Raw genomic sequence first — 16724 nt, 5'->3', positions numbered from 1 at the left:
AGTTGGAAAATTTCAATCATGGCAATAAATAGGCAAAAATGAATTTTGAAGCAAATGTGTATATCTATATGTCGTAACCAGCCAAAAGAATCCCATCCATATTTCATTCATTCAAATCCTTGATAATACCTAATCATGAGACACTCTACAAGCTAGCATGTGACGCGAGAGGAGAAGCCTCTTGCACTTCATGCACCTCCATCTTGAAGCCCTTGAACCTTCTCGCTGGCAATCTCATCTCAAACATGTGATCAATCTCAATCGCACTTCTTCCCTTCATCTCAGGAATAAAGAACCACGTCAAGACAGTACCGACCAGGCAAAGTCCGCAGAATAGAAAACCGGTCTTTCCGCCCAGTGCTGCTTTATCCCGGCTGAAAAGCATGGGTAGAACAACAGCCAACATGATAGAGAAACCTTTCTCGGCGATACCAGCCAGACCCTGTGTCAAAGATCGGAGTTGGAGGGAACTGGTCTCTCCCAAGATGGCATACCCAGCAGGCCAAGCACCCATACCACAGACGACAATAACAGCTGTCATGATTCCTCCTGTAGCCCAAGTGAGCGTCTCACTTCTCCAGAATCCAGTCACACCCATGGCTCCGTAGAGAAGAGTCGAAGCAGCCAACGAAAACAGGGTCAAGCTGCGACGACCAGCGCGGGACAGCAGCCAGAATCCTATACCGTTTGCGAGCATTCCAGCGACTATACCAGCGAGCGTGAACATGATAGCATATCCTGACTTCATGCCCATAGATGTCAAGAAGACGCTGGCATTGGAGAGGAGCTCCAGACCGAAGAGGGCCGGCATGATAGAAGCCAGTACCACGATAAATGTCCTTCTAAGATTTGTGCCCTTGAGACAAGACCAGTAGTTGACAGAAGCTGTGATGGCCTTCTCTTCCTCAATGGTTGCTCTAATCCGTTCAATTGCACCATATGGACTGACCTTGGGTGCAAACAGACGGGTAGCCGATTTGATCGCTCTCGCTTCTTGGCCAGTTCTGATCAAATGAGCAGGACTCTCAGGCATGACGATGGAAAGGATAAAAGGGCCGAGGGAGAGAATCCACTGAGATCCGAAAGCACCAAGATAACCACTGCTGTTCTCAATGTCATTGATGAACTTGATAACAATAAGACCAATGAGTTGACCAAGCAATGTGAAGACCGGAAACAAAGCCATCGCCGATCCACGTAGCGCCGTCGGTGTATTCTCCGACACCCACGTCACACAAGTCGTCTTGATGACACCGACCGAAAAGCCCTGAATCGTCAAACCAGCAGTGAGAAGCGTGCGCTTCATATTAAGCGGCTCAGGCATATGCGAGAAGAAAATACAAGCGATAGCAATAACAGAAATGATCGTTCCAAACAAGAGCGAGAGTTTTCGTCCAATGCGATTCTGTAGCCATCCACCCAAAAGGCCACCGAGCGCTGCACCGGCGGGTGGAAGACCAAGCCAAAGGGACAGCCAATTACCGGGAATATCCATCTCGCCGTCGATTTTTGATCCGTAGTCTGCTTTGAAGGTGTCGACGCTTGCGACGGCGCCGACGATGACGAGGTCGTAGCCCCAGCCGATGACGGGGATTGTCATGGCGAGGCAGTATCCTGCGATTTTGGGGTATTTCTTTAGTGCTTGGCGGAGCGGCATTTGAGCTTCTTCATCGTCTTGTTGAGGTGGCGGGTCTTGTTTTGCGATTGAGTCTTGGGTAGTAGTTTGGGAAGTGTAAGGATCGTAAGCTGTGATGTCTTGATCTTCTTGTGGAATTGTCTGCCATCGTCTTGTTGTTTCGAGTTCATGGTAGCTTGGCGCGATACTACCCTCTTGGGGATCGCTGTCTTTACTGTCGTGATAGCTCATGATGACTTTTCCGAATTGTAATTTCTTTTAGCGAATGGTTGAGATCTCGAACGATGCGAATGCGAAAAGGCAATGGCAAAGGTGGCAATCGGCATCTATAAAGAAGAGTAATCCAGCCCAGACCTCGCATTTCTGGTGGAGGGGTCCATCGGACTCTGGTGATCTGCCCTACGGACGTCAAATCGTGGAGTAGCAGTTATCGCGTAGGATAAATCCTTCAGTGGGCGATGATACTCTAATTTTGTCTCTGGGCCAATTACGTCGGCACTAGAACGAGCATGAAACTTGGTGCTTACAGGGCGCAGTCAGCAGAGCCCTACGGACTCGGACTAGTGAGGCTTGGGACGGGACAGACTTGGCGAGGATGAGGCTGAGTTGGAGGTTATATTAGAAAGTGAGGTATTAGTTCTTGAGGAAGTAGATTTGATCATTTGGGAAGGTAGTGTTGATTAAGATGGAGAAGGGATGCAGTTTTGCAGTAGAGATGCCCTCGTGAAGTTGCTGTGCCGCAGAGGGACAATCGCCACGTAAGATGAGGATTCAGGATGCATGCATTACTCCGTATAACACCATCTTTAAACACGAGAATCAAGCATAAATCTCTCAATTAGCCTCCGGCATTACTACCAATTGCCGCTCGTTAGTGCGATATCGTCGAGATCCGTAGGACCTTATCCCCGTCGGACTCTGGAGGATGGGTCTGACATACATCCGCTTTGGAGGGTCTTGCGAAATCCGCACGATCGAGCGAAGTCCGCTCCCATCGAAAGGATGCTCAGCGATTTTTTGTTGATATGTAAAAGCCATGATTTCACTCAAAAAGACGTGATGCTTCAACGAATCATTTATTTCACGGGTTCAAGATCGTGTTGACACGTTTCGTGGATAATTTCCTGGTCTCACTGACTCGAAGCTACAGTCACCAGTCTTTAACGCCTGCTTGATCACCGAACCTCGCGCTAATACCACGTCGATCCCTAACGTATCACTGCATATAATCAATACCCTCCGACTCGACAATGGAACTCAGCAGCACCGAGAACCCGGAACCCAAGCCGATATGCCAAATCATTACTCCAGTGGGGATGCTGGGCTACGGCTTCGACGAAGCCCTCACGCACTACGAACTGTCCCGCCTGGTACCAACCAGCATCCCAACGGCTATCATCTTAGACTCGGGTTCGACAGATAGTGGGCCGCAGAAGCTAGCTTTGGGGTCTATGTCGTGCCCGAGGTCGGCTTATGTAAAAGATCTTGCCAAGTTACTCCGTCTTGTTCACACGTTTCGTGTCCCGTTGATCTTTGGGTCTGCTGGTGGTGATGGAACGGATGAGCATGTCAAGGCTATGGGTGAGATTATAGAAGAGATCGTGGCCGAAGAGGAGAATAAGTACGTCATAGTAGCAATTCCGATGTTATCTTGCTGATACTTGACAGAGTCTATGCTTTCAATACGATATCGCTATTCTCCAATATCAACAAGGCAATAATCCTCGAGCGCCTTCAGCAAGGACGTCTAACCGGGTGCGGCCCCTGCGTTCCACCAGCAACAGAGCTCGAGATCAATGAGTCCCTCCGCGTCGTCGCTCAAATGGGCTACGAACCCTTCTTCGACGCCATGAACGCCAATCCCGACTTCAACATCATAATCGGCGGACGAGCCTACGATCCATCCCCATATGTCGCTTTCTGTGTTTACCAGCTCACACGTCAGTCAAACCATCTCAGCACAGAAGAACTCCACTCTAGACTTGGAGGTTTCTATCACATGGGCAAGATCTTGGAATGTGGAGGACAGTGTTCATTCCCGAAATCTCATGGTGCTGTTGCGACTATCTATGAGAACGGTTTATTCGATGTTCGACCGACAGATCCTCAGTCTATGTGCACGCCGTTATCTGTTGCTGCGCATACGCTGTATGAGAATACGAGGCCGGATGTTCTAAGAGGGCCGGGCGGATCACTACATCTCGATCACTCAAAGTATGAGCAGCTGTCTGATGGAAAGTCTGTGAGGGTGAGTGGTAGTGTCTATCGCTCGTCGGAGTCAGATGGCAAGCCTTATCAACTCAAGCTCGAAGCTGCACGTATTGTTGGTTATCGCTCTATGTTCATGGGCAGTATCACAGACCGTAAGAGCCCCTACCTCCAAGCTATGAAATCAGTCTCACATTATAGATATCCTCGTTTCCCAGATTGACAAACTATTGGCCCGCGTCAAAGTCTACGTCGACCAACAACACTCCGAAATCACTGGTCAATGGGACCTCGACTTCCATGTCTACGGCAAAGACCAGTACACGCAAGCAGGACCAGGTCAACTTTTCATCGTTGCTGAAGCACTCGCACCAACACAGCAGCTGGCTAACAGTATTGCCTCCAAGGCTCGAGTAGGAATGATTGTAAGGCTCCCTATCTACCATTAGGCCAAGCTAATGCGTGATAGCATGCACCTTATCCAGGGCAGAAAGCGACTGCGGGTAACTTTGGCTTCGGCCTTGGTGGGCTCATGGAGATTGAACTTGGTCCTTGTGCTGAGTTCTCGCTGTACCATCTCATGGCCCTTGAGCCGGGTGAAGAGAGGTTGGCTCTGGGTGATGATGGGTCTGTGTTCGAGGGGTCGTTGCTGAGAGGAGTGGTCTCTCGAATTGGCAAAGGGTTCATGAACGGGGCTAACGGGACGAACGGGCACAATACTGTGTCTGAGGTTGATAGCAAGCCTCCTCAGCGGACGAGCACAAGTCCCCAGCGTTCGCCTAGTCCCCCAAACCAAACTATCCAGAAACCCGAGACGCTATCAAACTTGTGCCGCATCGTCCGATCTAAGAACGCTGGTCCATACGAGATCACGATAGATGCCATGTTCGCTTCCAACAAAGCTTATGAAGCTGTCAAATCATCCGATCTCCTCTCATCCAGTAACGTTGCGAAAGCTATTGGCATCTCAGAGCAAGATATCATCTGGATTGGCTTCTTCGATCCCGCTATCGCTTTCAAGGTGACCATCCCCAGAATCCGATCAGGGAAGAAGAAATCTGCTGGCGGGTTCATGGAGAATGACATCCACGGTTCACAGGAACACATGGGCTTAGCAAGCATGAAGCTTCCTGAAGGATTCAACTTCTAGGTCCATTACCAGGTGCTTGGATAATCACCCTCCAGTGACGTCGGGTCGAATTGGAGTAAGCTCGTGTACGGATCGCTCCAAAAGTTCTTCAAAAACTCTGGGTTTCCATCCACCTGACTCATCATATCCTCATGATTCTGTCCTGTCTCTGTCGTTGTCGCCTCAACTGTCCCCCTGTCACTTTCCTCCACCTCAACAGGCTTTCCTCGTATCTTCCCCGCTGTATTAACAGCATCAAACATCAAAGAAACGCCCATTCTATGATTAAGCACCAACTTTGTCTTATCCTCCTCTTTTAAAGTCTCCCGACCCAGTGCTTCAAACACACTTACAACGCGACTGAACTCATCTTTTGGATCAATCGTGCATGCCCTACACAGCATTTGTGTCATAGCGACATGGTTCGCTACTATCTGTTGTTCTTCAGGACCGTCGGAACTCTGGCGGATGAAGAATTTGAGGAGGAAGATTGTTGAGAAGCCCAGACATCTATGACGATCTTTCGGTTGGCATTTCTCGCGTCGGATGAAAGTGGTGTTTTCGGGGTTGCTACGGATAGCTCGTGTTCCAATTTCGACTATTCGAAGAGCGATATCTCGTGCTGTTCGAAGAAGGATCTGGCGAGAGGATGAATTTGCTGGGGATTTTGTGATTACAAGTGTATATATGTGTATCTTGGCGTCTAGGATTGCGTATTCAACTATACTTTTCGTTTCTTCATCTGGTAGAATCTCATTCTTTATCGCATCAAGTTCAGTGTCAAACAAGCGAAGAAATGATGAGCTCGTGCCGTCTGCCAGCTCATGGTTGAGTAGCGCTGTGAATTTTGCCACGACTAGCTGGATGCGCACTTCAATCGCAAAGGCTGGCGGTACGGTTTGTCGTTTCAGGAATGCATGAATCGCAGCAAAGTCTAGCTCCGATTCGACGGGGCAGGGAAGGCCAAGGTGTAAGCTCAGTCTGGTCCCGTTAGTAAATAATTCCATGTTCTCAGTTTCGTGCACTCACGATGTTGAGACACTGAAACAAGACAGCCAAGTGTTGATTCTTGACCGAATGCTCCCCGATGTGACTCCGATGACTCGAAGCGATGGGATGGTCTGTTGACGATCAAGACTCAAGTATCGAGCAGCTTGAATGGCAACACCGCAGTAAAGCCAGCTGGGCTCTTTCCATTGTTTCTCCGTTGGCAATGGCCAGTTGCAGAGAAGTAGCAAAGCTTGCACTTTGTACAGCGGTAGTGGCGCGTCAGTTACAGTCTCCTGTACCAATCTCTCATATGGCGCCCGAAGCAACTGGAATAAAGCGATGTTCTCTGCCTCGGGTAAACGACAGAGCACAATTGTGACAATTGTCCAGAAGAGGAAGGGCTGGTTCTCGTACGCTGCTTGGGCGGAGAGGGAGGCGACCACCGGAAGCCGGGGACGCATGTACTCAGCAAAACTAAAGGCTATGAGTAACTGTAGAGAGGGGGGAAGCGGCGTCTTACACCATGAAGGTCTCTGTCGCAGTTGAAGACTCCATGACTACCCCACCCAGGCTCACGGTGAACGATGTGAGCTCAAAGTCATCTACACCTTCATCCTGGGAGGCTGGTGATCTACTCTCGGATGTAGAGCTCGATCCAGCCACCAACTGATCATCCGTGCGGTGAGTCTGATTGCGTAGTTCTTGAAGTTCCTTGCTCATAGCCTCTAAACGCCTAAGCCGTCATCAGGTCAGTGATTATACCGGATGATACGGTCTTGATACGTACTTCCTCGCCGGCGTCCTCTTAAAAGTAGCGTCTACCGTGCAGAACAAATGCCTTGCATTGCACCGAGAGCACGGATCAGGGAACTTCTCCTTGGAATCACATCGCAACTTGGTAATCAGCTCTTGACTATCTCATATTGAAGATAGAAGCTCGTACCTTTGCCTGTTTACACTCCGTACACGCCTTTACCGGCCTTGAGGCTAAGTGACTCTGCGGCATTAAATAAATATGTATGTTAATAATTAGATGCTTGTTGGTTACACAAACATGCGGGCGCTGGGAACTTTAAGGAAATTGCCGACGTTGTTCTAGCCGTTAGACCGGCCGTTCTTGCTACAAGCTTATCGATAGTGTTGTAAGCCACGGACGTTTAGATACTGAAGCGGGAAAGGCTTGGCGGCTTCTGGATTTAGCCGGGAATGATCCAAGATTGAGCGGGGACAGTTACTCCTTGCTGTTGATTGGCAGATTTCAGTTACTATTTTTAGGTCGTAGGGTAAGTCGATGTTTCCAGAGCCTATCGAAGTCGAGATAAGTATTAATCTCTCTGGTTTGTAACATCTAACTAGATTTCTTTAGCCTTATTTATAAAATCAGTTCGTAATCTAATGCTGAGAAGAGCCAGTTCTTTAGTTAATTGCTTTATAAGTTATAGTAGGGTAGTATACTGGACTGCGACGAGGTTTTGCAGCTTGATAGTAGGAACGATACGGAAATATTAATATGGGAAATATACCACCAACTAAGAACTATTCTTCTCAAAATTCCTCTTGTTCTCTTCCAACCAGGTTCTAAGATCTTGCAACCCGGGATTATAAGCACGGCACTCTTGTACATCTCCACCATAACCCTCATCAGCAAACCATTTGAACATATCACCAACAGACCCCCTCAATACAAACTTGACAGCGCTCGCAACAGGACAAGGCGCCAAAGCCATCTTCTGACCGATGAATTCATAGTAGATAGCATCCGCCTCACGCTGTGTGAGCTCATCACCCACGAGCGTCAACGCCATATTCTTGTACATCTCCGGCCAGATGAGACTCTGAGCCGCGAACCAGCCAATGTCTTTAGTCGACACCATCTGGAGCTTCTTACTTCCCATCTGCTCCCACATACGTGCGAACCCTTTCAGTCGTGATGTTCTCGAAAAAGGTCACTGGTCGCAGAATAGTGTATGTCATCTGCTGTACGCTGTCGCGCGCCTGCTGTTCGAGATGTTTTTCAATGGCGTACTTCGCAGCGAAGTTCTTGACGTAGGTTGGGTTATTGGGGGATCGCTCAGGTCCTCCACGGTCTCCGGAGGAGTAGACAAAGTGCTGGACACCATGCTGCACGGCGGCGTTGACAACAGCTTTGCCTTGCTGTTCTTCTGCGTCGGAATTGATCTGGACGCTGTAGACGCCCCATACTGGGCCAGCTTTGGCGAAAATTGCTCCGACATTGTCCAAGTCCCCCTCAACGACAGATATCTTGGGATTGGCCGCAAGAGCCTGAGCTTTGCGGCTGGTCGGGTTGCGGGTGACTGCGATGATATTAAAGGAAGAATCAGGCGAGTTTGAAAGAATGTTGTCAATGACAGCACCGCCTTGCTTGCCGGTGGCGCCAAAGATCAACATGGTCTTTTGTGTATTGGCTGTCGACATCTTGTGATTCCTGGACTAGGACAAAGGTTGAATGTTCAATTATAGTGCGTAAGATTCTGAGTGTACTGCTTAGATGAGATTATCTTCAATTTTGCGGAAATGTTTGTATTGATATAGTGTAACTATTCGCATTCTCTTGCCAGGGGACGGCGTCCGGGTTGACATTTCCACATATAGATTGAGACGGAACAACTAAATCACTGTGAAACTCATAGATGAAAGATCGCCGTGCGAGTGCGAAAGAATAGAGGACCCCCTCAGGCGGAGCCAGGCCTAGCTTCAGATGTACTAGCACAGTTCAGGTTAGACTTGCTCTCAAATTTCCTCTTTCGAGCTAGCAAGCGAATGCGAGCCGGTCAGTTTATTCACCCATTTCTCATGACGATGCTATTTTTTTGTGCTCCTTCCCAACTGCTACATTCAAAGATTTCCAGCCAAGAACACCATGTTGGAACGTATATTGACCTCAATTAGGCCCATTTGTTGATACTTAAGCGACAAAAACTAAGGCATGAATGCATCTCTTATTATACACTTGTACTCTAAAAAGTCGAGTCTAGCTCTATCGTGTCAACTAGTGACAAGAATCACAAACCAATCTTCCAATCTACCCCTAGTCATCATCACTATAATAGTGGTTGACAACTGGAGGCTTTGCACCGGTGCCGTACGCACTACCACCATAGTTCAGATAACCCTGCGAGTACGGTAGAGCAGGGAACTTGCCCTTGATCTCCTGTGCATCGCCAAACACCCAAACTGTCGCCATACCCATGACCTGATGCTGAAGAATATGACAATGCATCATCCAAGCTCCAATATTCTCCTCAGTAATCTTGATTCTCCATGCTCTCCAACCAGCTGTATGGTGGGGTACGCCCTTGACGGCATAGCGATACAGATTAGTCGAGTCTCGAAGAACAGGCGTGAAGTTCTTGAAGTGCTTCTCGTTCTCATGCGCATCGTAGGTGCCATTTCCTGAGCCCAGATCATAGACATGGTAGCCGTGCACATGCATTGGGTGAAAGTCCCAGCCGCCTGTAGGACCGTTGTTATTCTGCCATACAATATCCAAAACTTCGCCGACCTTGGCTGGGAAGGCTTTGGTGTTGGGGTCAAAACCGCCGTGCTCTAGAGCCAGGGTGTAGTTGGGTGTCTGGCCAGTTTCGTAGACTTGGATGAGATACGGGACTTGGTTGTGGTCTGCCTGGACACTTTCCTTCCATGGGAGACCGTTTTGACTAGATGAATAGGTCAGTAAGATATGTTGAGAAATGTAAGAGGGTACTCACGCCCAAGCAACTGTGCCGTTCAATGTTCCATTCTCATATTGTCCAGTGGTAAGAACCTGATTGATCTGAATGGTCACCGTCCTGGTAACCTCGCTCAAACGAGGGAATGCCTTGTTGTTATACTCAGAAAGCCCTTCAAGCTTGTACTCGAGGTAATTATAGGTATTGTTCGGCAGCACGACAGGTGACGCGGGTGGTAGGGTCCTGGGAAGCTTGGGTCCCTTGGGACACTTGTACCTCAGGATAGCGTAACCACTGATCTGCTTCGGTCGATCACGGCTTTCATATCGAACCCAAAACTGCGAATCATCTCCCCGGCAAACATCCTTTGCAGACTTCGTCTTAAGGAGATAGCTGAACCGTTGACCGGATGAAACCTGAACGTGATCCACCTTGGCGGGCTTGGTGTATGAACCATCAGCTTCAATGACAGTCAGCTTGTCGTGACCATCAATTCCAAGCTTGATCATTGATAAAGCAGTTGCGCCAATAAATCGCATGCGATACGTTTTACCAGGATCGACTTCGATGACATGAGGCGTGCAGCTAATGTCAGAAGCAGTATCGAAACTCTGATTTCCAGAATTGCCGTTAATGGTAATTGCTTGAGGTTCACCAGACCACTTGAACGGATCTCCAAGAAGTCCTGCCTCAATTGTCTCATCTGATGCATCGTAGTTATCAGCGACAATAAATGCGAGATCTCCATCGTACTTGTATTCGGGTTTATCGGCATCCTTGACGATCAGCACTCCATGCGCCGTCAAGCTCTGCAGTCCAACGTGCGAGTGATAAAAGTACGTTCCCGCATCTCCACGCTGAGGTCGAACTTCATAATCGAAGAAGTTATTCGCGGGAATGGGCCATTGGCTGACGAGAGGAGTGCCGTCGGAAAAGGGTGCGGCTCGTTGGCTTATTCCATGCCAGTGCTGTCTCTGTCAGCTGACGTTTCATCAATTGGTGCAAGCCAACTTACGACAGTGAGGTTCTGGTCTGGAACGCGATTGTAGACACGGATCCAGACTGTTTGTTCTTCTTTGAGGTGCAGCGTAGGTCCAGGAAAGGTCCCGTTGAAAACGACCGATTGACGAGATTTGCAATTGACTTTGATGTCCTCTAGCGTAGCCTCAAGCACATAATCCGGCGTAAACGTCTGATCGTGGACTTTGCATTTGGCAGCTGCCAAAGCCAACAATGGCAACACAGCCAGAAGATTGAACATCATTTTGCAGACAATGCCTCAGATCATGAGAAAGAGACCAAAAGTAGAGTTCAATTGCTCTATATACATACTTCAGGATGATGCGGCACGTCGCATTGGGGGCCAGGCAATGCAGGCCCTCCGAGGTGCATTGTCACCCAACAAGCTTTCAGCCCGGATGACACGGCGTGAGCACTAAAGTATCACCTGAAGAAAGGGGCCTAGCGACTTTCCAAAGCGAGCGTGGCACGGCACGCAATGACGTCTGTGATAGTGTCAATAAGCGGCGCGATTTGGTAATAACCAACAAAACATGAATAATGAAGGGAGAATCTAGCGAGGCAGTAAGCCACACTCGCCTTGCTAATTGGTCATGAATTCAAGATCGTCGGGGTTCTCACCGGTTTTTGGGCGCTGAGTCTGACCTCTTTAGGCCAGCGCATGGCTTAGCCGGATTAATGTGCTGTAGCTTGGAGCTTGGGGGCGTAAGGTTTTATCTAGGCGCTATCTAAGCATCTGCCGCGTTTGAAACAAATTGGCATATGCAGAGAACTTCGCAAGCTTCGTTAGCTGCTGGGGTTGCCCCCGCTTCGTTAATTACAGCCCCGTTGATCTGCATGACAGTTATTTCGGGGCTTCGGAAACTGCAAAGTCTAAATGGGAACTTTTACGCGGACTGTGTTGATCCAATGAGTTTCTGGGGGTATGTTGGATTTCGAGGCCGCGCGACAGTTTTTAATGTGCCTCACTTCGCAACTTCAGACTGCTATACATAGGCAAGATAAGTTCGTGAGATGTTTTGATCGATTGTTGACGGCTGCTCCGTAAATGCTCGACCCCTGATCGTTTGCAATAATAGCGCATCAGATCTACAAAGGCCCGCACAATGGCTCAACATGTCCTAAATGTTGAAACTACCGGCATTGGTATGGCGAAAGTCGTCGAGAACAGTGTCAGCGCGGTCATCTCAGTGATCTCCCCTTCCGTGACGAGCCATGGAATGGCCAGTGCTGTGAACCCTTGACACGTAGAACCAATGCTGAAAACAATGTCGAGATCTGGTCGAAGTTCGTGGTCGACATCACGGAAACCGAGATACTTGTCGAATGTCTTCATACTGCGGTCTGATACCCTAATCTGAAGCCCTGGCGTGTCAGAAATAAAGTAAGTTTGCTAAATATCTGCTTCTGCGAGAATGGAGATCTCTTCCCAGGTTGGACTAATCCCTGGTAAGTTGACCTGGGACTTGTTCTCTATCTTGAACAGGTTGCATAAGAACAGAGCAGAATCAAGACGTAGGTCTTGTCACTGAAAGTTAAAAATTAATGGAGGAGACAGGAGTGAGCTACACCAAGTAGTATGTATCCTGCCAGTTACTACTATTATTATATCAAGAATCACTGATTATTGGCTGTTGTATTATAATAAAGAATGTTCAAAAGTTTTAGAGTGATTTAATTTAATTTAATATAAATTAATATATAATATAAATATTAACTTATAGTATTTCCTCTCTTACCTACTATTATGAGTAGTTACTACTTTAATAGAAGCCTTCTTTAAGCTAAACTTAAGTATTGATTAAGTAATAATAAGTCTACTTTTTTAGCTTAGAGAATCTATAAATACCAGCCTTTATTATGTTGTCTTTGTAAATTTAGGATACCATCGCATCGCCCTTAAAGGACCTGAAGTGCAAGAAGGATTCTAGCCTCCTTTAAAGGCTGTGACATACTGGATGCTTGTGAAGTATCTGATTATGGTAATGTTATAGGATGAAGGATTTTTAATTAACTCGCTTATTAACCACGTTAACCTAAAAGGAACAGCTTACTAACATAAGTGTGATTATAAAACTCTAGACATTCTCGCCCTAAAAAAAAGTAAGACTGCATTCACCTCAGTTTATTACATATTTTCCAGCTTAGGCTGCTGATGAAATATCCACTATGAGCGAAAATACACAGCCTTTCAACGAAGGAAACCTCTTCATTATCCAGAATCATTCAACCTATACCGACTTACACACTCAGGCAGCAACTACAGAAAATATCCGGCGCCACTTACAGCAAAAACGCCGGAAGGGGGAAGCTCGAGCACGCGGCACACCAACACCATCCTGGACAAACTTCACCTCTGTGCTATTGCTTCCATCGAGGACGCAAGGCAATGCACCGAACAAGCTCTCCAGACTTTCCCAACCAGCCAACAATAGCATCGATCCATTCCACAGCACCATTATAGGTACCGATGCAGGATCACATCTGAGTATTCTTCCTATCATTTTTGGTGATATTGTCAAGGAGAACTTTCTGGGAGAGGCTTTTGCTCCTCGAGATGTGTGCACCACGCGCAAAGTCACCCGCCACGACGATGCTCTGCATCAACGACTTGTACAATGCGTACACGATGAGCTGTTGATGTATGCGACACTCGCATATGCGTTGAGCTTCAGAAGCTGGTCAGCTGGTCAGATCATACATACGGAAGATTCGGAATACTTTCAACTCAAGGCTATCCAGGCTCTCCAATCTTATCTTCGTACCCCCCAAAACCCCATAAATACATCGGTGCTGCTATCGGTATACTCTCTTGCAATTACATCTGGCTGGAGGAGTATGATCACAAAGAAGCGGATGTTAACTGACCCGTCGACCCCAGTAAAGGCTTTCCGCGGTTCCGGACAAGTTGGCCATCAAATTCATCTAAGTGCGCTCCTGCAACTAATACAAGACTCCGCCGGTTGGCACAATATTGATCCCTACGTTCTTGAGTCTATTATCTTGGGTGATAAGCATGCATCATTTGCGACAGGTGTGCCCCCTATGCTACGACCTTGGTGGGATCCGGGCCCTTTGCCTGTACAATTCAGCCAAGAGTTCTCGGCTTTGACAAATGGAGTGAAATCAACAGATCCTGAACTATTCAAACAATTACACGAACCAGGAATCATGAAAATCATAGATGATACAAGACAATACCTCCATGTATCTGTATCACTATGGCTTAGTGGAAACGTATCGGCAGAACTTGAATCTTGGCTGTCCTTTCGCTTGCATGCCCTTCAGTACCGTTTTCTTTGGGCCTACCACGAAGCTGAGTTATTATTTGATCGCTGTGTTTCACTCACAGCCCTCGCAATGCTACTTAGTTGCGGGCAGGTTAAAGGCCTGCGTGGAGGTGCGGCTTGGGTATCACAACAGCTTTGTCAGGTTGTTGTTACAACTAGACAACTGCAGCAGGATTGGAGCGATGACATGGTGGCGTGGGTTTTCTTCACAGGGGCCATGGCATCAGTCTCAGGTCAAGAGAAAGACTTGTTTCTGTCCTGCCTTAGGACAATGGGCTTTGATAAGAGGACGTCATTAGATCATGTTGAGAAAGTGCTGACAAGGTATCTATACCTGAAGTCGAGACAAGAAGCGCAACTTTCCCTTGTTTTATCATTAATATGACTCCGTTCGACAAGAAGTAGACTTCCTTTGTGCAACCTCTTTCAAGGATATGAGTAGTTTCGAATGGTCCAAGCTTGCAGGTACGTATCAACAGCATGTTCGATAATTCCTCGTCAGGCTATGGCCTTTCCACATCAGAAAAGGGTTATCATAATCCATTCAGATATTCAACCCACGCCATTTGCACAAGCTCTCTAGGGGAGTTTATTGCTGGGGCGATTAAGAGCAATCTTGAGATTAGCTGGGAACACTAGGCCATACTAGGAGATACATACCCATTTTAAGTTAGACTATAAGCTGGCTTTTCCTAAGGTTTGAATGTGGTGTTGATAGTGGAAGTTTCTAGTACAGTACGTATCTGACTGACTTTAGCGACGGCGTTTGGACATGTGCGTCACACCGGAGCCTAGCGTCCGCTCATTTCTTGTAGAGTCACTCAGGCTGAAAATTGAAATGGAAGGACGGCCAATGAGAGATTACGGACGATAAAAGTGGCGATGATAGGTATTGAGTATGTGAGAGATGAGAAGTCTTTCCATGGCCACGCCTATGGTAATAAACTCGCATTCGCATTCGACGTATCAGTTTCAGACCATAGACGAACCGAAATCGGGCCCATATTACCTCTGTTAGTATAAACAAGGTTCCTTGAGGTGATTAATATTGCACCAGCGACCCATATGAGCGAGCCATCGGCGGCTCCTGTCGGTATCAACTTGAGTCTCTATGTACGCTATTTCCCGATGTAAACCGAACCCCAGGTTAAATCCCTTACACAGCAAGCCTCTTATCTAGAACATGTGAAGCTCCCGGCTTTTTTAGGGTTTCCTCCAATATACAATTGTTGTTTCGGGTATGCACAGAGGTCTCTAACAATTTCGCCCTTGGGATCAATTGCCTCAAGCGTATCAGGCGCCTGACCTCTCTCGACCCAGGCAACAAGCGAAGCCAGGGCATCTTTTGGGTACGGACCGACATATGACGCGCAATGTGCCATTCCTGGAGCAGCAAAAAAGCGGAAGTACTCTGCGACTTTTTTGTCCCCTGCCTCAACATCGTTATAGTAGTCGATCGTGCCACTCACAGGGATAAGCTCGTCCGCGAGGCCGTGCACAGCAATCATCTTACCGCCTGCTTCACGGAATTCTGAAAGGTCGGGATCATCTGTCCCGATAATGGATTCGTATTGTTGGACAGAATTGTGGAATAGACGTGCATACTTTGCTTGAGTCATGTTTGCAAATGAGAATTGTGGATCCTTAGCAAGGAAGTACTTGATCCAATCCGCACCAAGCTGCAATGGTGCCCCAGTGCATGTGTCGCCTGTGCAGGTTGTGTTTGCGATACCCATGAGTCGAGCTTCCTTGCCAATGCCGTACCAAAGCTGTGAGCCGCTAGGGGAACGCGGCCCATTCCAAGCAGCGTTGGCGATTGTTGCTGCTTGAGACGAAAATTGTAGAGTTCTTCCACCACAATTGAATGATTTACCCATCAAGCTATGAGCATCAAATTTGCATTGGTCTGGATGAGAGATAATGCCATCTCTGACACCATCCAGCTCGTCACAGGCCTGGATCGCTCTAGCTGTGATTGCTGCCATTTCACACGGCAATGGGTAATAATTCAAGTCCTTCATGACTTGTTGAGGCCAGTAGGTCGAAGTCGGTACTTGAGCCCAGTTTATTACAGGAGAGAATGCCAGCACGCCATCAAACGCCTCTGGGAAACGCTGTACGAGCATGAAGCCCTCTCTTCCACCTGTTGAGCAGCCATTCCAGTACGAGTACTTGGCAGCTTTGTTGTAAAATCTCCTGGTGACAGCCTTCCCAATAGCAGCCATGTCGCCGAGCGCAGTTGCTGCGAAATCTTGCAAGGCGTTGAGGTTCACATTTCCTGGACTGTCGAGTGCCCAAAACTCTATGAGATCAGTCTCACTGTGACCAGCGTCGGTTGTCGCTGTCGCGTATTTAAGAGCAACTCCAGGTGCGAGAGACATGGCACCCAGACCCGCTGCCCATCCACCGCCACCGGATCCTTGAAAACGGCCATTCCACTCAAAGGGGAGCCAGACTCGGACATGAATCTTGCCCTTCTGGCCCGGATGAGTGTAAGTAACGGTGACATTGCAGAAACTGAGGTCTGTGAAATTTGTGCTGGCAGTAGGGTTTGCTCCATTTTGAGGTACGAATATGCTATAATTGTTGACTGGAGAGGCTGTGATGCTTTGGATCTTTGTGCCAAATGGTGAGGGAATTCTGAAAGAGAGGGGAGAACAATCCGGCGATTTTAGTACCGCACCAGTAACGAGGTATGCAAATAGCAGATATAAGAGAACCATTGTGCCGTTTGGGAGATGTAACCAAGCAATAATACTTCC

General features: G+C 47.8%; 7 protein-coding genes across 7 annotated transcripts; 2 read left to right on the top strand and 5 right to left on the bottom strand.

Moving 5' to 3' along the window:
* Positions 1-145: 145 nt before the first annotated feature.
* Positions 146-1867, bottom strand: FMAN_06313 (uncharacterized protein; the record flags this gene model as incomplete). Its single annotated transcript, XM_041826923.1, has 1 exon — positions 146-1867. One exon carries the CDS (start codon positions 1865-1867, stop codon positions 146-148), a length of 1722 nt encoding a protein of 573 aa, XP_041677937.1.
* A 1019-nt stretch (positions 1868-2886) lies between these two features.
* FMAN_06314 (uncharacterized protein) lies at positions 2887-4994 on the top strand (the record flags this gene model as incomplete). Its single annotated transcript, XM_041826922.1, has 4 exons — positions 2887-3257; positions 3305-3999; positions 4046-4269; positions 4314-4994. 4 exons carry the CDS (start codon positions 2887-2889, stop codon positions 4992-4994), a joined length of 1971 nt encoding a protein of 656 aa, XP_041677936.1.
* Positions 4995-4999: 5 nt separating this feature from the next.
* Positions 5000-6518, bottom strand: FMAN_06315 (uncharacterized protein; the record flags this gene model as incomplete). Its single annotated transcript, XM_041826921.1, has 3 exons — positions 5000-5954; positions 6003-6437; positions 6484-6518. 3 exons carry the CDS (start codon positions 6516-6518, stop codon positions 5000-5002), a joined length of 1425 nt encoding a protein of 474 aa, XP_041677935.1.
* Positions 6519-7492: 974 nt separating this feature from the next.
* On the bottom strand, positions 7493-8399 carry FMAN_06316 (related to nucleoside-diphosphate-sugar epimerases; the record flags this gene model as incomplete). Its single annotated transcript, XM_041826919.1, has 2 exons — positions 7493-7837; positions 7881-8399. 2 exons carry the CDS (start codon positions 8397-8399, stop codon positions 7493-7495), a joined length of 864 nt encoding a protein of 287 aa, XP_041677934.1.
* A 613-nt stretch (positions 8400-9012) lies between these two features.
* Positions 9013-10916, bottom strand: FMAN_06317 (uncharacterized protein; the record flags this gene model as incomplete). Its single annotated transcript, XM_041826918.1, has 3 exons — positions 9013-9640; positions 9692-10620; positions 10668-10916. The coding sequence occupies 3 exons, from the start codon at positions 10914-10916 to the stop codon at positions 9013-9015; spliced, it is 1806 nt and encodes a 601-aa protein (XP_041677933.1).
* A 1925-nt stretch (positions 10917-12841) lies between these two features.
* On the top strand, positions 12842-13847 carry FMAN_06318 (uncharacterized protein; the record flags this gene model as incomplete). Its single annotated transcript, XM_041826917.1, has 2 exons — positions 12842-13792; positions 13839-13847. The coding sequence occupies 2 exons, from the start codon at positions 12842-12844 to the stop codon at positions 13845-13847; spliced, it is 960 nt and encodes a 319-aa protein (XP_041677932.1).
* A 1287-nt stretch (positions 13848-15134) lies between these two features.
* On the bottom strand, positions 15135-16685 carry FMAN_06319 (uncharacterized protein; the record flags this gene model as incomplete). The annotated part of the gene is made up of 1 exon (XM_041826916.1): positions 15135-16685. The coding sequence occupies one exon, from the start codon at positions 16683-16685 to the stop codon at positions 15135-15137; it is 1551 nt and encodes a 516-aa protein (XP_041677931.1).
* Between the last annotated feature and the right edge of the window lie 39 nt (positions 16686-16724).

Source organism: Fusarium mangiferae, assembly GCF_900044065.1.
Source record: "Fusarium mangiferae strain MRC7560 genome assembly, contig: FMAN_scaffold002, whole genome shotgun sequence".
Classification (NCBI taxonomy): Eukaryota; Fungi; Ascomycota; class Sordariomycetes; order Hypocreales; family Nectriaceae; genus Fusarium; species Fusarium mangiferae.
The sequence above is the reverse complement of the archived record's forward strand: the minus strand, read 5'-3'. Positions and strand labels throughout refer to the sequence as shown.